This window comes from Emydura macquarii, unplaced genomic scaffold, assembly GCF_026122565.2.
Source record: "Emydura macquarii macquarii isolate MOO-44397 ecotype Brisbane River unplaced genomic scaffold, CSIRO-AGI_Emac_v2 contig_1348, whole genome shotgun sequence".
In the NCBI taxonomy this organism is placed as follows: Eukaryota; Metazoa; Chordata; order Testudines; family Chelidae; genus Emydura; species Emydura macquarii.
In genome coordinates this window covers 3117940-3137826 of record NW_027131485.1, presented here as the reverse complement: position 1 = coordinate 3137826, position 19887 = coordinate 3117940, and the positions used below count along the sequence as shown (strand labels likewise).

Below are 19887 nucleotides of genomic sequence, written 5' to 3'. Positions count from 1 at the left end.
CCGCCCGCCCCGGTTAGCACACAGCGCCCCCTGCCGGTGACCTGCCGTTGCCCCGCCCGGGGAGCCTGGCGCTGCTGGTCCGGTAAGGAGGCGTCAGGCCCCCGCGGGTTAAAGGAGATAAACTCGAGCAGCGGTTGCCGCCGCCTCTGGCTCCTCGGCCCGCTGCAGAGGGAGACGAACGGCCCCGGTCCCCCCCCAGCAGCAGCGTCCTCCGCCGGGCACTGACTGGAGCTTGCTGGGAAGCGAGCAGGGCTGGAAACCACGGCGAGGCCGGTGGTGGGGTTAATCTGCCCCCCCGCCGAGCATTGGCCGAGGGGTGGGGTTAGGTGACACGGGGGTTAGAGCTGGAGGGCAGGCAGGGAGCTCCAGGGCTCTAGTCCAGCCCTGTGCCGAGGCAGGCTGAGAGTTTGCCCAGTCTGTTCTTAAACTGCCCCCTCCCTGTGAAGGGGATTCCGCAGCCTCCCTTGGAAGCCTGTTCCAGAGCTCAACTATCTTTCTAGTTGGAGAGATTTTCCTGGTAGCTAACCTGGGTCTCCCTTGCTGCAGATTACCCCCATTGCTGCTTGTCCTGCCTTCAGAGGGCCTGGGAAACAATTGATCGCTGTGCTCTAACAGCCTTTTAACACGAAAAAAACTTATTAGGTTTCCCCCTTCAGTCTTCTTTCCCCAGGGGTCAGATTTTTTTTTAAACCTTTCGTTGTCTTGGTTGCTCTCCTCTGTATGTTCTCCAGTGTGTCCACATTTTGAGTCTGGTGCCCAGAATTGGACACAGTACTGTACCAGCGTAGAGTAGATCCCGGTGGGGCCCTTGCTCTAGCCTGAGAAGGGAGGCCCCTGACACTCCATGGGTGAGGGGCAAACACTAGCCCCACGTCCAGTTCCAGTTAGCACATACTGACCCCTGGTGACCTGCTGCTGCCCTGTTGCCAGTGTATTGCCTGCACTAGTGCTGCTTTGTTGCTACCACAGATGGAGTTGTTAGCGATAATGGGCATTTTTTCAGGCAAGGAAAAAAAAAAGGCTAGTGATAAACAGCTCTAGCATGTAACTTCCCCAGATGGAGTCTAGTAGGAGCTTCTGAAAACTATTATAATACATTTATCTATTACAGCTTGTACTTTACATGTGTGTAGGTGTAAACTGTGCTCAAATTATTTTAGGCATGGTGTTATCGTGGGCAGGGCCAGAGAGGCACTGTTATTAGCAGAGCAGAGTATAATGTACTGGTGCCAGCATGAGATTAAAAAATAGAAAATATAAATCTTACTGGAAGACTTTAGGGAAATGGGCTTATTAGGCCAGATTCTGATTGTTCCTGTAGATCCAGAAGTCAGTGAAGTTACTGGAGTGAGAGAAATCAGAAACTGGTGCGGTGTTGTAGGAATTTGTTACACGTGACAGGCCATATTTTCTTGGAAACTGAAGTCTTGTATTTGTGTCACACAGGCAGCAGCTACACTAGGAGCTCAGGGTGTGATTCCCAGCTCTTGTAGACATATGTGCACTAGCTGTCACCAAGATAGCACACTAAAAATAGTAATGGAGCTGTAGTAGCATGGCCATCAGTGACACAGGTTAACCGTGCTGAGTACATACCCCCAGGTTTCAGGCAGGTTTTTACTTGGCTTGGCTAGCCTGTGTTCCCACTGCCAATGCTACTGCAGCTACACTACTATTTTTATCATGCTAGCAGGATGGTGTATCTACAAGATTTGGGAATCACACCCTTACCGCCTAGTGAAGATGTAGCCACAGGAACAGCTATAGCCTGCTTCTGTATACCCTAACCTGAATTAGTATTCCAGCATGATGTTAAGGGTATGCTGCCCTGGCTTGCTGGAGTTGCTTTGCTTTGCTATTTTTTCATACAAAATTGAACCAAGACATGATTGTTTTGGATCCAATGACAGGGTCCACTACTAAGGCCTTATATTCACTGATAAGAAAAGGTGTGTTTTTTACATGTGGTAAACAATCTTGAGATAGAAACATAGTAAAGATAAGACACTCTAGTTTTACTATGAGTTGAGGTAAGCAAGGTCAGTAATATAATCTCCACCCATGTATTCCAAATTCCAGTATGGGCAACTACATTCTGTTTATTTAAGTCGTCCCATGAAGCTATGTTTCCGATGTCAGTCTTGCAAGTTAAAATACTAATCTCTCTTCAACAGATGTCAAACATTGTTTTTCAAATTAACGTTTCAGGAAGAGGAAATGGAATTTTTCCTAGATAAACATTTTTTTCACTTCTACAATAAGCTACAGAAGCTGCAAGTTACACATCATATTTTTAGTGCAAAATTTTTATTTTGAAACATTTAAGAACTAAGGCCTTGATTTTATAATTGATTGCATGTGGGAGTGCCCCAAAGGGGATACCATTGAATTCAGTGGGGCTCTGTACTGATTGCAGGATCAAGGTCAAACAGTAAATTTGACACCTTCTCAAATATTCATGTGTAAAATGAAGTTTTGGTCCTGGTTTAGGAACAGCCTTCTGAAAACTGATAATTTTCCCCATAGCAGCAGTAGTCTCTCTCTCTCTCTTTTTTTTTTTTTTTTTTTAAGAGGGATAAGGAGTATTGTAGACTACTTATTTAATCATGCTAAGCACAGCTCTGCACATGGACTATGACAGCGTGAGTACAGCTTTGTTGGGTGTGTCCACTGAGTAGTTTGTGCTTTAAAATATTTTAATTCTGCAAATTGTGATACTAAAAGTGAAGGAGGAACAGGTTTTGAAGTATATCTTAGCATGCATTTGATTCAAGATTTGGAATATAAAATACTCCATGTAATTGTATATATTTTACTGCTTTGAAACTAAATTTTAAAGGTGGTTAACGTTTCAGTGATTAGGAAATTGAAATCTGCTGATTTAATGAAGAAAAGATGTTGAGTAGAAACATTGTATTTACAAATGATCTGCTTATAGACAGCTTTGTTTACTAACCTTGTAATCAGTATGTCTTTCCTTCTGTTTGCATCTGTACAGTAACAAATCATGGTGTGTCACGTTTGTCATGTTCTTCTGCCTTTATTATTTCATTGACATGGTATTAAGAGCTAATTTAACTAGGACTAACTGGTATGTTTGGGGGTGGGAGGTTAGCTGTATTATAAAAAGCAGAAAATTGGATCAGGCTTATCTCTTAATTTTATGAAATAAAGGTAAGTGGTGAAAATTTAGGTCTTGCAAATTGTTTTGCCAAATGCCTGAAGCAATTTAGAAATCAAGTTCTGTGTGTGTTTGCTGGTATAAAGTTTATGGAAAAATGATAGTTAAACCAATTGTAGCATGTAACTATAAATAAAATACCGGACCAGGTCTTAAGTGTGAGACTGTCGATCCCTTTTTATGGAGAGAAACTAAGGGGTTAAACGTGTGGGTTGGCTAAAATAGCAGTGTCCAATAAATTCAAACTCTGCCTCTGACTGACAATAGGAGCTTTGAGAGGCTGGATCAGATTAGTCTGATCCTTCATGCTTTGTTGAGACTGGGAAGCCATTTTGGGATTCTGCAGTGTGGAATAGAAAATAATGTGCTGTCAACTTGCAAACTTGCCTTGAATTTATTTGACTGGGATTGCTGGACCTTGGAACAGAATGCTGAAGCATATAATTATTCTAAGTATGTGAAATGGATGACTCTGGATTTTGGATATATAGGTTTGATACCATGCATTTGCTGCTGCTGTTTGTTAAACTGTAATATAAATTGATCTTGGAGCTTTACCTAGGCAAGCTTGTTTGTTTTGAAACTACTTGTTTTATCACAGGTTAGCCTGCTTAAATATCTAATTTCATGAGCGTTCAGTAGACCATTGAACATCTTTAAATGAAGAGGCCTGATTAGATTCACGTGCAGTAAATTCTGCATGAGTTTTTAAATCGCTGTCTAATGTGAAGGTTCCTAGTCTGTAAAATGACTCAGTGCACTTTTGCTATGACATGTTTTAGATTCCTTGTGTATAAACACTGCGCAGACATGTTTGTTGCCTCATCACAATTGAATTTGTAGCTATTTTCTGTTCAGCTCCTTTTTATATTTAAAATGGTTCTTAACTTGAATATACAATATTTTTGTCTATTTAACAGACCTTGTTTTAAGTAGTATTGTTACCGTTTGGCAACTATTAAGCATCATAGCTCAAATTTTCACATTTACAAGATAATGTTAATTTTATTAGTGTTCTCCGAGCCTTTTTTAAAGAAACAATATATAAACATCCTTCTTAAATAGTTCTTCATATCTTTATGAACAAATATTTTGTATTAAGAGAGTTGTTTAATATTTGCTTGAAGCTCTTTGCTTTTCAGCCTGTTTTAAGCTGGTACTTTTGGGGATATGTGGGGAAGACATTGCAAAAGTTAAAGATACGCTCCATGGAAGTAAATACAAAGTTAATTTAATAATCACTTAGTTAAGAATTTCAGATGACTAAATTCCTGTTCACTACATAGGACAATATTAGTATTAAATGCTTATTGTGAACAGTAGTGGAGTTTCAAGTTTGAAATAAGTAGAAACAGTTGACTATTGGGAGTTGTTACATTATTTAATATATATAGTAATGAAATGAGCACATGGTCTAGCAAAAATTGTTTGTTTGGAGTTTGTGGTAGTAGCATGTATTCTATATGAATAACTTAAATGAGTTTATCTGCCTTCAAGTGTAGGGTTAAAATAGCAGATTCTGTTTAAAGTAATGCTGTCAAATCTTATTCTTCTGAACTCTTTGTAATCTCAAGATTTCTTAAGAAAATAGGTCTCACTTTTATTTTCCATTTGTGATGCATTAACATGGGTTTGCTATTACAAGGGTGGCAGCCTGTATTTTGCTGCTAGCATTTGTCCAATGTCTTTTCCCAATGAAGACATGATATTTTTCCCCCTCAGTCCTGATTGTTAGAGAGGAAGGGGTTAAGACAGTAGTCTGGGACTTGGGAGACATGAGTTCAGTTCTCTGCTCCAACATAGATTTGTATGGTCTTTGGAAACTCACTTAGTTTTTGTGCTGCAGCTCCCCATCTGTAAAATGGGAATAATAGCACTTCCTTACCTCATAGAGGTGTTTGTGAGAATAAAACACTAAGAAAAGATCGAGGCACTCAGATATTATTGTGGTGGAAGCTACATAGATACCTTACATTAATTTGTGACTTACATAACTTAAGGTGGGGCTCATCCAAGTACCTGTTATCTGCTGGTTGCAGTGAATGCGTGCTGCTGCGTGCTTGTCATGACAGGGTTGTGCTAAAAAGCTAGTGCCTATGGGCCTTGTAAGTGTCAGAAGACAGGATACTGGGCTAGATGGACCATTTGTCTGACCCAGTATGGTGGTTCTTATTTTCTTACACTCTTCTCCATCCCTTCCCACCATTCTGTGTAGAAGTTATATGGATTTTTCTAACAAACTTCTCAAGGGATAGAGGCAGTGATAGTCAGATCTTGGGCCTACTAAACTTGACAATTCATTTAAGCAGCTAAGTATTGTGAAAAGTGTATACTTCATGTTTCCTGGATTCCCTCATGACACCATGAACTTGAAGTCTAGTCAGCATAAAGAGTTAAAAGTAGGTTCCTTTAACAGTTTTTGGGGCCTTACAATGACATGTTCCTTTGTTAAAATGCTTCTTTTCAGCTCCTGTTACTTTTGTGAAAGATTCACATGAACACAGGGAACTGACTGATTTCATAGTAGAGTGCTGTCAAATGCACAAAGTGAACAAACTGGAAAAAGAGGAAATTTCTCCCTTAATCTTTCAGCTACAGTAGTCTTAAGTGCTGCTTGTAACAATAGTGGGTAAAACATTTTCAAACAGAGGCATGGGCCAATATTTTCACAAATTGTTGTCTAAAGTTAGGCTTATTAAGGTAATCTGATTTTTTTCAAAAGTGTTGCTCTGTGCTTGGCACTCCTGAAATTAAATCACTCCGTATTTTGGTACCTAAATCAGTTAAATTCCTAACTTTAGGTACTCAATGTTGAAAACCATGATTATGACTTTTATATTGATTGCTTGTAAGTAGAAGACCCATCTTAAAGCTATGTTTTTACTGTTCATTTTTTAAAATATTACAGAAAAGAAGCATACTTAATTTCAGAATCCCCCTTGTTGTTGGACTAACATTGTAAATTTCATTTTGAACTCAAACTAACAAGGTCTCCTATTGCTGCTGTTAGGAAGCAGTTAGGTGGTGAATCTGTAATTGGAGGTTGTGCTAGAGATGTGATTGGCCTGTGGTAACATGAGACCCAAAGGCAAATGCCTTTACTTCATTTTCATTAGCAGAAATATAAAAGAATACAATTCAGTAGTGATGATCATTCCCAAAGTCTCTTTCTTTCTCACATCCCTTTTTTGAGCAGATGAGAAATATACCTTAAGTGAGTTCATGTAAATTCTGTTTAATTTTGTTTAAAAACCTGAAAAGGGAGGCTGAGTGGGGGGCGGGGTGCAGGAGAAAAGAAATCTAAGAGATCTAATAGAGAGAGCTAAGGAGTTGGAGAAAAACTTTCAAAGGTGCAAGAAGGGAGTTAACCACTCAAGTCCTATTTGTGCCTTTGAAAGTCTGTCCCATAGGCTAACATTCTAGGTGGAGGAATACTGATGGGTGTCAGATGCATGAAATCAGCTGAGCAGCCCGTCAAAATTCGATTTGTTGATGAACTGCTCCTTGCAAAGTATCTGTACCTTTTGGTCCACATTCAGCCCCAATGGCAAATTGCAGACATGTCCGTTGTCCATAGTTTTAAGGTCTTGCTGTACCTCTTGGTGTTGATTCAGTACAGTGCCCTTACAATGTAAGTAGAATGGGACTGACTTGTAAAGATGACCTGTGAAAAAGGGGGGGGAAAGGATTGTGCTTTGTTGCTACTTTCTCAAAAAAGTCTTTTAGACCTTGAATCTTCTTACATTAGAAATTCTGGTTTTGTCTGTTTTGGAAGACACTGATTTTAGAGCGTTAGTGAAATAATATCACAAAGACTGAAAGCTGAGCAGTTGACAAGGGAAGGGATTCCTAGTCTGTCTGTGTGGTGAGTTCTTGTAACACCAGTTTAATTCCAATGACTAATGAGATTTTGAAGAGAATGTCGGGGTAAAGAGTCAACACCTGTGCTTCAGTTCAAGTGTGAGAAGAACAATATGCCTGCTCTGGACATCCAGCAGGTACTTCAGCAAAACTAGGGAAGAGCAGACTTGATATTCTTGAAGCTTCTTAGGTACACACTTTTTGGGGGGGGGAACACATTAGGCTTTCTTTATGCATAAAAAAGAAGCAAAAGAGAGTACAAGTCCAATTGAAAAAAAGTGTTCTGTGCAGAGATTTATCTCCATCTAAAGAATATGAATAGCAAACAAAGCTCCAACACTCTATATTGTAGGTATTAACTTCAAAGATCTGGTTGGGAGGGACCATATAGAATGTTAATCCTCAGGCAAAGTCCCTTTCTACTCAGCCAAAAAGTAATATCTGAGCAGAAGTACATCTTATGGACGTAAGGACAGAACCAACTTAATAATTTGTCTAATTTTTTATATAGTTAGTCTCAACCTTATCAGTTTTATTATCTGCATTTGATGAAACTTTGTATATAGTCAGTCTCCCTTGCTGTTTCACTAGGTCCCTCACATATCTGCTGGGAGGAGCAAATTATTATTTAATATAAGCAAAATACTACTGGAATACTGAAAAATTGGCAGGGGAACTTAAGGACCAATATAGTATCTGATGCTACTATTTTCCTATGTCTTGAGAATGTGAGAGTAAATTTGAAGCTAACCAGGCTCTCTTGTTTTGCATCCCTGGACCCTAAGATCTCCTGCCTCCAGTTTTTCTAAAATGGGCCGTTTGTTATTTGAAACCTGATTATAGCTGTCAGTGTGACAACAATAGAAGATGCGTGGTTCCCTGCCCCTCCCCTTCTTTCATTTCCTAATTCTTCCAGAAGTGGTCTAATAAAAAAATACTAGCTCTCACACCTTGTCTTTCTGATATTCTGGGACCAACAAGGCTATAACAACAGTGCATAGTCTTTCCCTATCTCCTACTGATACTGCTAGAGGGAAGGGTTTTCTTCTAACTCCGGCTACTAGCATACATAATACTTCCATAATAATTGTTGAGTTGCAAGGCTGCATACTAACTCTGGAGACTCAGTATTATTGCAATTTCTAGGGGCCGAGGAATGCCTTTTTGGTTGGAGGGGCCAAACAAACAAACCAACCAACACTCCTCCTCTCCCCCGCCCCCCGCCGATTTCTTACTTAATGTCATTCTTACATACATTCTTTGCATAATACATATAGAGTATAGTTGATTATTAGTAACACAACGCTAATCACAAAATTATTAAATTACAAAAATTGCACTGTGTGCAGTAGTACAGGAAGAGTAATCGAGAAACATCAAGTTATAACACTCACCAATATTTGACAGCTCCTTGCTTGTGAATATGGAAGTGCCATTTTATTGTCCATGTGTGTCAGACTTTGAAAAGAAAGTCCTTCTGCAATCATTTCATTGTGCAAACTCAGCTGCAGTTGCAGTAATGTCTGTCTGCAAGTGTCTCCTTGTGACTGTAGGCACACATTAAGTCATTCAATCTCATCTGAGTCATTGTAGATCACAGGTAATTTTTAGCATGATGGAGTGTGGAAAAGCATCTTTCTGCTGTTGCCATTGTCTCTGGTATTGTGTAGTATGAACGAAGTAGCTTGTGCACCTCTGGCGATAGTCTCTTTGCCACAGGCACCGTATTCATTGCATTTGAGATTGATCTAATAGTCATTATTCTTGTGGGTTCGTTTCCAGACTCTCTTATTGTATCCGGCAACATTTTCAACTGTGTATGCAAGTGATCAAGATTGCTAGCATACAATTCCAAAGTTGTGGGAGCAAAAGTGACGTTGTCTCCTTTAGCTGTAGTGAGCAGAAGCTTCTCCAGGTCAACTGCCACATCAGTGTCTTTCTGATGGAAACAACGAGCCAGTTTGCATTCAAGCAAATCCAAAACTTCATAACACTGTTTCCTGTAATATTCTGCTGGACTCTGAAAGGTGTAGCCAGCTTCTCCCCCATCCAGCCTTTTTGGGGGTCTCTGGTGTCTTGGCAGCACAGGTGCATCTGTCAAATCTCTGGCAGCCTCTTTCACTGACTTGTAGAAACTTTCGCGGGCCTGTTCTGACTGCTGCCGCAGAAGAAATCCCTGTGTTCGTTTCACTGCTTTCCGTGCATCCCTTAGTGCCGTGTTAACCGCTCGCAGTGTTTTGGTTAACTGTTCAGTGGCAGAGAAGACAAGGTAGAAGAGACGCAGACCATAAAATGTATTGAATTCTAGCATTGCCAAGATGCCACAAACTCTTCTACATATTCATCATGTGACTCCTCATTGATATGTGTCATTACAGTACAGAGAACACTGTAGTTATCTATGATGGATTTCACCGCACCGGTGCGGACCGTTCATCATGTCAGACAGAGGGTGTGCAGGTTTTGACTCTCAGGAATTAATTCTCTCTTTAAAGTCTCAAACAAATGGTTTCGCTTTGGGGACTGCTTAATGAGTTGGGTCACCTATAACACCAAGTCCAGTGCATCCCCAACTGCTTTACAGTTTTCCCTGCATCTTGCAGGCACAGATTTATGCAGTGTACCAAGCAATGAATATGAATGGCTGCAGGGTTTTTTTTTTGGTTTTTTTTTTTTGCTTAAATTGGGCAGCAACATCACATATGTGACTGGACATATTAGATGCACCATCATATGCCTGCCCCCTGCATAGACCCAGCAGCATGTTTCAGCTTTTCAAAATGTCATTTAGCACACTATAGATGGTAGAGGAGTTGGCTTTCGGTAAGTCAATGAGGCCAATGATATCTTTGTGTATTGTGTAATTTTCATCTACCCAGCGAAATAAAGTGACCAGTTGTTCTTTGTTTGCAATATATCCCTTGTTTCATCTGCAAGAATAGAATAAAATCCAATGTCATGCATCTTTGAAAGCAGTCTCTGTAAGCTGTCCATTGCAAAGAGATGAATTAATTCGTTGATTACGTCATGGAACATGTATCTTTTCTCAGAAAGACAGCGGCTAAGCTCAGGACAATCCTCAGCGTGAAGTTGCATGATCTGATTGCCACTTTCAGAATTATGACCCTCTATTGCCAGTCCTTGTCCCATTGGGAAATGAAGGATGTTAACTGTTTAATTAGCATTTCTCTGTTTTGTTGAGCCTTCAGTTGCGAGTCAAGCTGAGTAGCAATGCTTGGTTAATATGATGTGTGCATTTGAGTCGTGGATTACCTGTGACATTTTGTTTTTTCATGTCCTGGGAAGGATTTGACAGCATATTTCCAATTCTGAAAACCACTAACAGCAAATGCACCCTCATATTTTTTGTCAGGTTTAGGCCTTTGACTGTACAGAAACGGCACTGTGTGCAGAACAGTTTGCCCCATGTTTCATACGAAGTTATCCAATTAAAGTCTTAGAACCAGTTCGACTGAACTGATCAAGTTCACTGTGATGATCCAGTTCCCTGTACCTTTTTAGTGCCCTCCAGCACTGTGGGGTTATCTTCTTGACAGGGCCTGGCAAATTCTGTGCAGCATTCACTGGAGCAGTGGGTGGCAGCAGAGCAAACCGAGGAGGTAGATGCGACAGGTTGTTTTCTCGACCTCATTATGAAGGTCCGTCTTTTCCTTAGTCGAGTCTGCTAGTGGTGCCGGTGGTGCTGGTGTTATATCTTCATCTCTTTTGTTTTGTTTGCTTTTGAAGAAGTCTGTAATAGGTTTGTTTCGTTTTTGTTTTTTCCTGACATCCTGAATGCTTTTTTGCGACTTTAGCTGGGACGTATACACAGGCAATTTATGTAATGACACACGTTGGTTGGAAATGTCACGCCAGGCACAAACAAAACAGAAGTATAGCTTGCTATTTAGCTAACTAGGCAGTTAAAAATAGCTATACAGTTTTAACTGGAATGACAATTGCACATTTGTAGGTTATATAAATTAACATGCTAAAATTTGGTCAGGCCATGGCCTGGGTGGCCCACCCCACTCCGGCGCCTATTTGTGAATTGAAAGAATGAGTTCATATCTAAATCTAAGCTTTCTTCTGTACTCTAACTGTAATGTCCAGTGGTATGCTGCCATATTATTTATTACATAGGTTATGATCCTGCAGTGTTGAATCATCAGGCATACTGCCGGCACTTCACGTTTCATAGCGCTGCAGACATCTTTTATAAATAAAAGAATCAGGGTGGATTGATTTAAATCATGATTTAAATCACGAAGTGTAAAGCCTTCATTTCAATTATCGATTTGAATCAACTTTTGTGTTTTTCTTTAGAAAGTAACTTAAATACAGGTGAAGAATTCTCATTGGTTGATGCATGTTTTAATAGTTGTTAATTTACAACTAAATAGAGCCTTTACACTAGATTTAGTACATCTCTTTGCTAGCTAGGAGGATACTCTTAATAACACAGATTTATGTAAGCAATTACCTAGGGTAATATTTTCAGATTCTTATTAATTGTATATTTTTAGTATATTAGAAAATGGTGAATGATATATCACTTATTAGGTAATTAACTTTTTACTTATGATTTGTGTCAAGCTCCATTAGGATGGTAACTGGAATTTAATTAAGCACAAAAACATATAAAATTTTTTAATAAACAAAACAATCTTTAAATGTTTTGGATACATACATTTGTTATCAAAACCTGTTTCACATTTATATCTAAGTGATTTAATAAAGGAACAGAGGGGTTAACGAATCAGTGAATTAAACTGATGAAATAATCAGCCTGGGAAAATTTTCAAATATGCCTAAGTGAAAGTGACTGGAGCTTAAGTTCCTACTCACCTAAATTTCTGGAAAAAGGAGACTTGTCTCAAAGTTGCTTAGGCTGTTCTTCAAACTTTTGTAACTAGATCTCATCCCGTCTCTTCGTTTTTATTCATAGACTGGAAAAGGGAGACAAGTTTTCCTGCTTTTTCATCTTTCAGTTGATCTCTCAACTTTGAATGAAATAGAATATTTTATTTATTTGAACTTTCTGTGCCTTCAGAAGAAGCTACTGCTTTCCAAAGTTATTAGCATTTCAACAAACACTCTGGTTCCAGGTGCTTAGCTAGTGACTTCCACCAGTTCAGTGATGAGACTTCCTTTAAAACATCATCAGCAAACATACTGCATGAATGGTTCACCTCTAGCCCTGAAATGTATTATGGTGGCATGATTGATTGGGTGACTGTCAGATGTTCATGTCATTGCTGAAGAGGATGCTGCTGCAATTAGCCATCTACCCTAGTACTTCGCGGTGAGAATATTGGCAAGAAAATGAGGTGGAGTAAGTGCTTGATCGATCTTCTTCTTTACTGCCTGCAGTTTAACTTTGTTTTTTGATACTTCTTTTTTCAATGTCTCTTGAAATTCTTTCCGAATGTAAACATCATCAGCAACATAGTAGCAATCTTTCTGCAGTTTGTTCAAGGCTAAGGAAATAGATTAATATACTCAGAGTATCTTCTACTTTTCTCTTTAATGTTGATTGCTTTATCACATACTAGCATAGTAAGAAATGGTAAGCAGTCCATACGAATGATGCAAAAATAAGTTTAACTGGTTGATCCAGATTGTTCAGACACATTCACGTCATCTTCAAAGCCGTTGCCTTCTCAGGAGCATTTTTCATAACGTTTAATTCTGACAATCAGGCCTTGCATCTCTTTGTTGCACTGTTTACAGTTAGCATATGTTCTGTTTTTTACCCAGAGGTACAGGAATTTCTTGAAAATAAATCCCTAAATAAGGTCTGTTTTTACAACTTGCAGCCATAGCAGATTTTTTTCTCCTCCAGTTCCAGGTGTTGAAATCGGCACTAGAGTTTGTACTTGAAAGAATATTGTTCCTTCTTCCTACACTGTCCTGCTTTGACACCAGTTTTGCTCCTTTCTGGGTGCACGCTCTGCTCCTTCTCTCGTTACATAACTCCCGTATCTCCAGAAAAACAAAAGAACTAACAACAATCCAAGACTTATGCTCCTGTAACCCACATGTCTTTTGTACCTGCAGTATTTTGTTTATTTAGTGATAGAGGCATTTGAGAAACTAATTGGTTTGTGTCTTTATGAACACAGAGCAAGGCTATTACTTAGTGTCCAGAACTATCCAGAAGCACGGGCTGGTAGTTAGTGGGCAGATCAGTGTTTCTCCATGATCTTCATGGTGGGTGGAGTCATAAAATATTCATAGTTTGAGAACCGAGCCAGTCAGGGCTCAAATAGGGGGTAGCTATAAAGCAGGATTATGAGGCTGTGACCTGTTTGTGCTTAGGGTAGACCACCTGAAAATGCCAAGATCAGGGGGCAGGCTGCAAAAGGAGAGCAGATTCTCCCAGCACTGGTGCGTGACACTGAAATCAGACTTCCCAACCAGCCACAAACAATGCTTCTGATTCCCCACACTGGTTATCAAGAAGCTAAAACAAAATATAGGTAACCCTACCTAATCTCATTACAAGAAGTAATTGTCACTGTTCACACATTCTCACCTCCTAATCAATGGTTGTGAATAGGCCTCAACTACTCTAACTGAATGGACTTTGCTTATATCTACCTTCCCCATTGTTGTTCCTTACCCCTGGATATGTATATATATACTTCCTATCTGGTTTCTATTCCTTACCTCTGACAAAGTGGGTTCCAGCCCACAAAAGCTTATGCCTGCAGAAATTAAATTTATTCATCTTTAAAGTGCTACAGGACTCTCATTGTTTTAATCCTTTTATTGCATTTCAGTCTTTGGCTCCCAATCAGCCACTACGTCCAGTAAAGAAATAAGTTATTTAAAACTCTATGCTCTTTATCAAAAAGGTTCTCCTGACCCCAAAAGGTCAGCCACATTACCAAATCATTATATGTTTGGATCTTACCCAAAATACCACGCTGCCAGTGAATCCTTTAGTAACTAAACCTAAAGGGTTTTTTTTATTTTTTTTATTTTAAATATATAAAACTATAAGAGAAATGTTAAAGGATTAAAGCAATCAGATACATACAAATTATTTGAAAGTCCATATATACCAGGTTTTCACTAGAATTGTGGAGTTTGCAAGCTTATATAATCCCTCTGGTGTACATCCAGTACCTGGATGGGTCTCAGTCCTTTGTTTCACAGCTTCAGTTGTAGATGCGTTGATCCAGACTAGAGGTGGGTGAAGGCTGAAAACTTAAGACTAAAGACAATATGGATGTGGTGTAGCTGCCTTTTATGTCTCTTGGGCTTTGCCATGCTGCTTGTAGAAATTTACAGAAATAAGATGGAATCCAGGGTCACATGAGTAAGTCCTGCTGATTCAACAGGTGTAGCTTTTCTCCCTGGGCCCATTGTACCTGTGAGTTTTTCCTTAATGGACCATTAAGCAGTTTATTGCTGCAGCCATCCTGTTTGGGGTGTCACCCAGAAACACAGCACAAGTTGAAATATAGATACATTAAACACATCCATAGCTTCCAATACAAATGACACATGCACATAAACAATATTGTCATATTTAGCAAATTATAACCTTTCTAATAGTACCTGACATGGGATATCTTATATGAATCATTGTAATTTTGAAATATTGATGCTAAATAACATCATAAATGGTCCCCCTAATTGTGATGGTGTCTCCTGGAGTCAGAGGCTGGGTCCCAATGCCTGTGATAGGTTTGCCAGTCTCTTGCACCCAGTAGCACAGCCCCTAATCCCCCACAAGATCAAGCCTTGAACACAGTACATGGTCTATTGTGCCATATTTATGGCTTGATGTCAAAAGTTAGATATTTTCCCCTGATTCTTTCTTTATATAGGAAAGCAGCCTTTAGTTTATAATTCTTGATTGATGCTCCTGGATTCAGCATATTTATTTTTTATTTAAATGTTTTAAGAGAGAAGTTTTTAGGCCTTAATATATTTTGTATTAAATTCAAAATCCATTTTAAAGAGATTATTTTTTAAAAGTAAAACATAATTTTAAATAAAATTTTAAAAACTGATATTTTAATGTATTTTTTTCCAAAAAAATCTTTGTGTGTGTGTTTAAATCCACTCATTGCATAGCCAAAGACTATATTTCAAAAGCCTGGTCTCCTCTTTAATTCTTGCAAAAATTGTTCCAGTATCTTTGCACCTACAATTGTTTGTTGGAACAAATAGGTAGTTATCCAACTACTAATGTGTCCCCATTTTATTTGCAGGCACAAATTGCACCTGCAAAGGGAGACCTGTCTAAAATTTTGGATTTAAGAATTAAAATATGCTCAGTGCTTGATGCTATTCTTTTATTCCAGTTATTCTCTAATGTATTCATGAGCCTGAAAATAAAGAATCTAGTTAACTTACTGAAGTGTAGTGTTTGAAGGAGAGCAAAAATGTATCTTAAAATGATTTTCATAAAATTATTATCTTGCTTATAACATATTCCTTTTTAGTCCACAGATAAATTATGGCAAGTTTAGTAATGCTCATTATAATGAGACATTATAATGGAAATTTTGGCAGACTTAACTATTGTGACATGAACAGCACCATTGCAATATCTGTTGCCCAACATAATCCAAAAATAGACTCTCTTCATTCTTGCTACAAAGTCTTCCTAACAAGAAGGATATTTCTCATGTGGCTAATTCAAATCTGGTTTTGTATTTTTGCATCAGGTTTTATCTATAAAGCGTGGCTTGCATCATTTCTCTTCCCCCCCCATCTCCACAGTTATCTATTCTGCTCTACAGATCTCTTCATGTTGCAACATTAAATCTTCCTAGGCACCTTATTTATTAGTGTTTTTTGTATTTAGCATGTATTAAAACATTGTTTCCCTACTCATATTTCAATACCTACTCAACTTTAATGCCTACAGATTTGAATCAGATCTTTAAAAGTAGTCCCTTCAAAAACCTGAACTGTGAAAGAAGCTCAGGAAAATATGCCTAACACTAGCTGTGACTCAAATTGCTGTTGGCTTGTCTCCCTGGGTGTGTACATGAATGTTTTCCACCCAGAAGATTAGTTTAGCCAGTCCCAAAATACTGAACAGCCCCTTATTTTATTTTGTTTTTTTTTTTTTTTTAAAGTAAACTCAGAAATACTCCCTAGTGCTTTGTGAATGATATTCAAAAGACTTTTAAAGAAAACAACTTGCCTGTATGTAAAATATTTAGCTTCTGGTAGGATTCGGCTTTGTAGGTGGCAAAGCATGCAATAAAAGCTCTTTAGGAACTAGTGTGTAGTTGAAGGGCTATTTGTTGAGCTACTGAGGACATTTTAAAGGTACTACGTCAGGTATTGTAAAATCTTTTTTTTTTTTTTTTAAATGGTGTAGCATAATATAGGATCTGTCAATTACTTGGAAAATGGTACGGTATAAGTACAGTGATAGCAGCTTGATGTATTTTATTATGGCATTCCAGAGAACTCCATATATACCAAAAATAGACTATCTAGATCTGTTCAGAAGGAAAATTGTCATCAAGAGGAAACAGTTTAGGTCCATGCAGCTTGGATAAAGGATATCTAGCAATAGCAATAAAGTTAAAATAATGTGAACTTTATATGTTGGAATGCAGTTCTTTGATGCCAGAATTTTTTTTACTGCAGTATTTGCAACATTCCATAACAGGCTGAACAAAGCAAGGGCTCTCTTACCTTGAATTTAAATACTTTTAAACCATCGCATCACTTTATTTTCACCTTTTTGCAGTATGATTTGAAACAGTCACCATGGATTTTTCACGTCTACACACGTACACCCCTCCCCAGTGTGTGCCAGAGAACACTGGCTATACATATGCACTCAGGTGAGAATTTTTATTTCTTATGGATAAATTATAAACACTCCAAAATGCTGTTAATCCTAGAAGCACTGGTTTTCATGGTAAGTAATATATATTTTTAAATACCCTTTTTTAAAAAAAAATCTACAGTGTATATTTTAGATACCAATGTTTAATTTTGTTTCCTCTCTGGAGATAAATGTACACACTAATTTTGAAAATTGTAAATTCTGAACCAACAAGGTGGTGACTAAGGTAATGACTCATTATTTGGCCTAAACCTCCACCTAGATACCATTGTTGTCTTGTTTATAATGTTTTAAGAAATTCATAAATGGATCTCTTATGTTGGTATGGCTTCATGTGTAGTTAATCAAAATAACTTATTTGTAAATGTTGTTAGGATAAACATGTCACTCACAACACGAATACGTACGGCCAAATTCTCTCATTAGTTATAAATTAGTTGCTGATTCCAGTAAATGACGGAGTGCGTGTGGAATTCCACCCAAAGTAAACTGTTGATTCATATTTGGCAGAACTGTTATTGTAGCTATAACTCTGAATTTTGGTGAGCTAGTTGTTGGTAGGGATATTAAACTGATGACTGTATGGTCCATTTTTATTAGCTTAAATCCCTTCAGATTACCAAAGTTACTTTGGTAATATAGTTTCTGATCCATATTATCCCAATGAAAGGATAAACTTAAATCTTCCTAGCCATAAACCCACCTTTTAGATAAACACTCAAGATTGTTTAAGCAAATCTGCTTTCTAGGTTCAGGAAAGTATCTGAAGAATATGTGAAAGGGGATAGAAGGAGATATAGTCTTAAGCCTGTCGTAAAATTACTTCTCTTTTTCCTATGAAGGAATATTCTTTCCTTAATGAAAGTTAGTGGGGAGGGTATGTTTACACTTACATTATAAACAGTGGGGTTATCATTTTGGGAGATGGAATGGGGATTTTAAAACTTGCTGTGGGGGCATTAGGAAATTCACATGATGAATGAAGAGCTGGTGGACTTACTGTTGAAAGAATTTACTTAAACGCAATTCTATAAATCATATTTATTTTCTAATGATATTGAAAAAAATACATGCATGAAATTAGAATCTCATTTGTCTTTTTCCTCCTGATTTGAGATACTATATTAACAATCACCTAAAATCAAAAGTCTGTTTTAACCTTTGTATCCTGTCCATGTCAACCAGCTTTTGTTGAAATTAGAATTGTAACTGGGATGAGGGGGAATAAGTAACTCTTGGTGCTATTCCAAGAAACCGAGACTGGTTTTAAGTTTGTTGTGTTGTGCAGACCCAAGTGCCTTGGAAGAGGTCTTTTCTCTAATTTTTTAATATATAATGTAAGCATATTCTTTTAATAGAATAATTTCACTGAACACTGCAGTAGTATTAAAACAACATAGTAAAAACAACTCAAGGCCCTTTAAAGGACAAATCCTTATTCTTAGAACCATTAAGAAGCCATGTGCTTTAACAACTGAAGCTGATCTCCAGGGTATGAAAAACCTTTCCATGCTCAGATGAAAAAACTATCTTCTTGCTGGGATGATCTTGGAGCACATAGACGATCTCTGTATCTATAGTCTGTAAGTTATCTTATGCTCATGAGAGAGGTTTTATAAATCTGTGAGCAGTGCCATTTTTCACCCAAAGGTGTGACTTTTGTTCTCTTGATTCTCCTTTCTGTGGAAAGAAATGTTCTCCAGAAAGATTGTATCCATTTTATACTTCACCAGCTGAAAGATATAAATGTCTCCAATGTCATTTAATAAAAAAAGAGGCAGTGCTTTAGCAAAATAATTTTTTAAAGAAAAATTCTGTGGCTTGATAAGCTTTTAGTTGTGACCCTGATGACCTCTTCCTCCCCCACCCCATTACAGATTCTGATTTATGGCCCTTACTCCAGCAAGACTCCAGTGAAGTAGATGGGGAGTCCTGATGGAGTAAGGACCACAAGATTCATCAGGTCCTGGTGAAAGCAATGTTAGGGCAAGTTTGAATATGAGAGGATAATGGGGTGCTTGGCTGCTTTCAGTCACATGTTACATATTGTAGGTAAACAACTGGCTGAGGGAAGGATAAAGATTGATAAACTAAAGTTTGGCAATTGATATATTCTTGGAGGTATCAGATGGCATCTTTGGTTTAAGCTATAGCAACTTTCATAATAGAGACTTATTTCAGAGCCTGTAGCAGGAGGGTATCCACAAATACATTGTCTAATTGTAATTGAAAATAAAATACCATCTGAAGGTCTCTCAACACTTGAAACCTTGAATTAGGAGGGGAAGTTGGCACATTGAGATCTGCAATCAAGGTCCAGAGTATAAACTTCAAAGCCTATTGGCCACTTCAAGGCATGTTGGATGAGCAGGACTTCACCGTCTCAGTTTTTGCATGCTGTGCTCTCTTTATAGCTTATAAAGACTTATTCACACAAGTCTGCCATCCTTGGGTTAAATGATACTGGAAAACCCTCTCGAAAGGACGGTGGTATATAGCTGCTTTCTTCTGACTGTTTTTAGTTTATTTTGCAGGGTATTTGTATTCATTTTGCTTAGATTTTTTTTTATAGTTCTCCTTCCATTTAATAGACTAAAGGTGCTTTACAAACACTAACTACCCCAAAAAGGTAACTTTTATAGCATACTCATTTCACTCCTAGGGGAAACTGAGGCAGAGGAGTTAAATTGTTATATATTCTGTGCCAGCTGCAAACAGACAGTAATGTTCAGTAAAATGTAGGGAAAATCCAGATACTACAAAACTATAATAGCCTGAGTTATAATTTATTAATGGGAGCCTCCATTAATATTAACAGGAATTACTGCATGATCCTAAATGTTTGCACCTGCACTGAGAAAATGGTGATGTACTAATTAGTATTCTAAACCTTAGGCCAGATTCAAAGAAGCATTTAAAGTGATGTATCATGCACCATTCAGCCTTCTCAGCATTTAAGTTGAACCTGAGATTCTTCCCACTTGTTAATGTGTTTTACAGCCTTTAATTAGAC

The 19887-nt window shown here is 38.2% G+C and overlaps 1 protein-coding gene across 12 annotated transcripts in view; it reads left to right on the top strand.

Annotated features, from left to right (window-relative positions):
• Window positions 1-19887, top strand: part of SUN1 (Sad1 and UNC84 domain containing 1) — a 68483-nt gene that overhangs the window by 4913 nt on the left and 43683 nt on the right. For 3 of the 12 annotated variants that reach the window (XM_067550903.1, XM_067550905.1, XM_067550899.1), the window contains exons 1-2: window positions 3265-3634; window positions 16773-16869. In XM_067550903.1, the coding sequence (XP_067407004.1) occupies window positions 16793-16869 (77 nt within the window). In that variant the 5' untranslated portion in view covers window positions 3265-3634; window positions 16773-16792. Of the gene's footprint in view, window positions 1-3192; window positions 3635-16772; window positions 16870-19887 lie in introns of those variants that run through there. The other 9 variants (XM_067550901.1, XM_067550900.1, XM_067550911.1 and 6 more) reach the window with 8 other exon arrangements.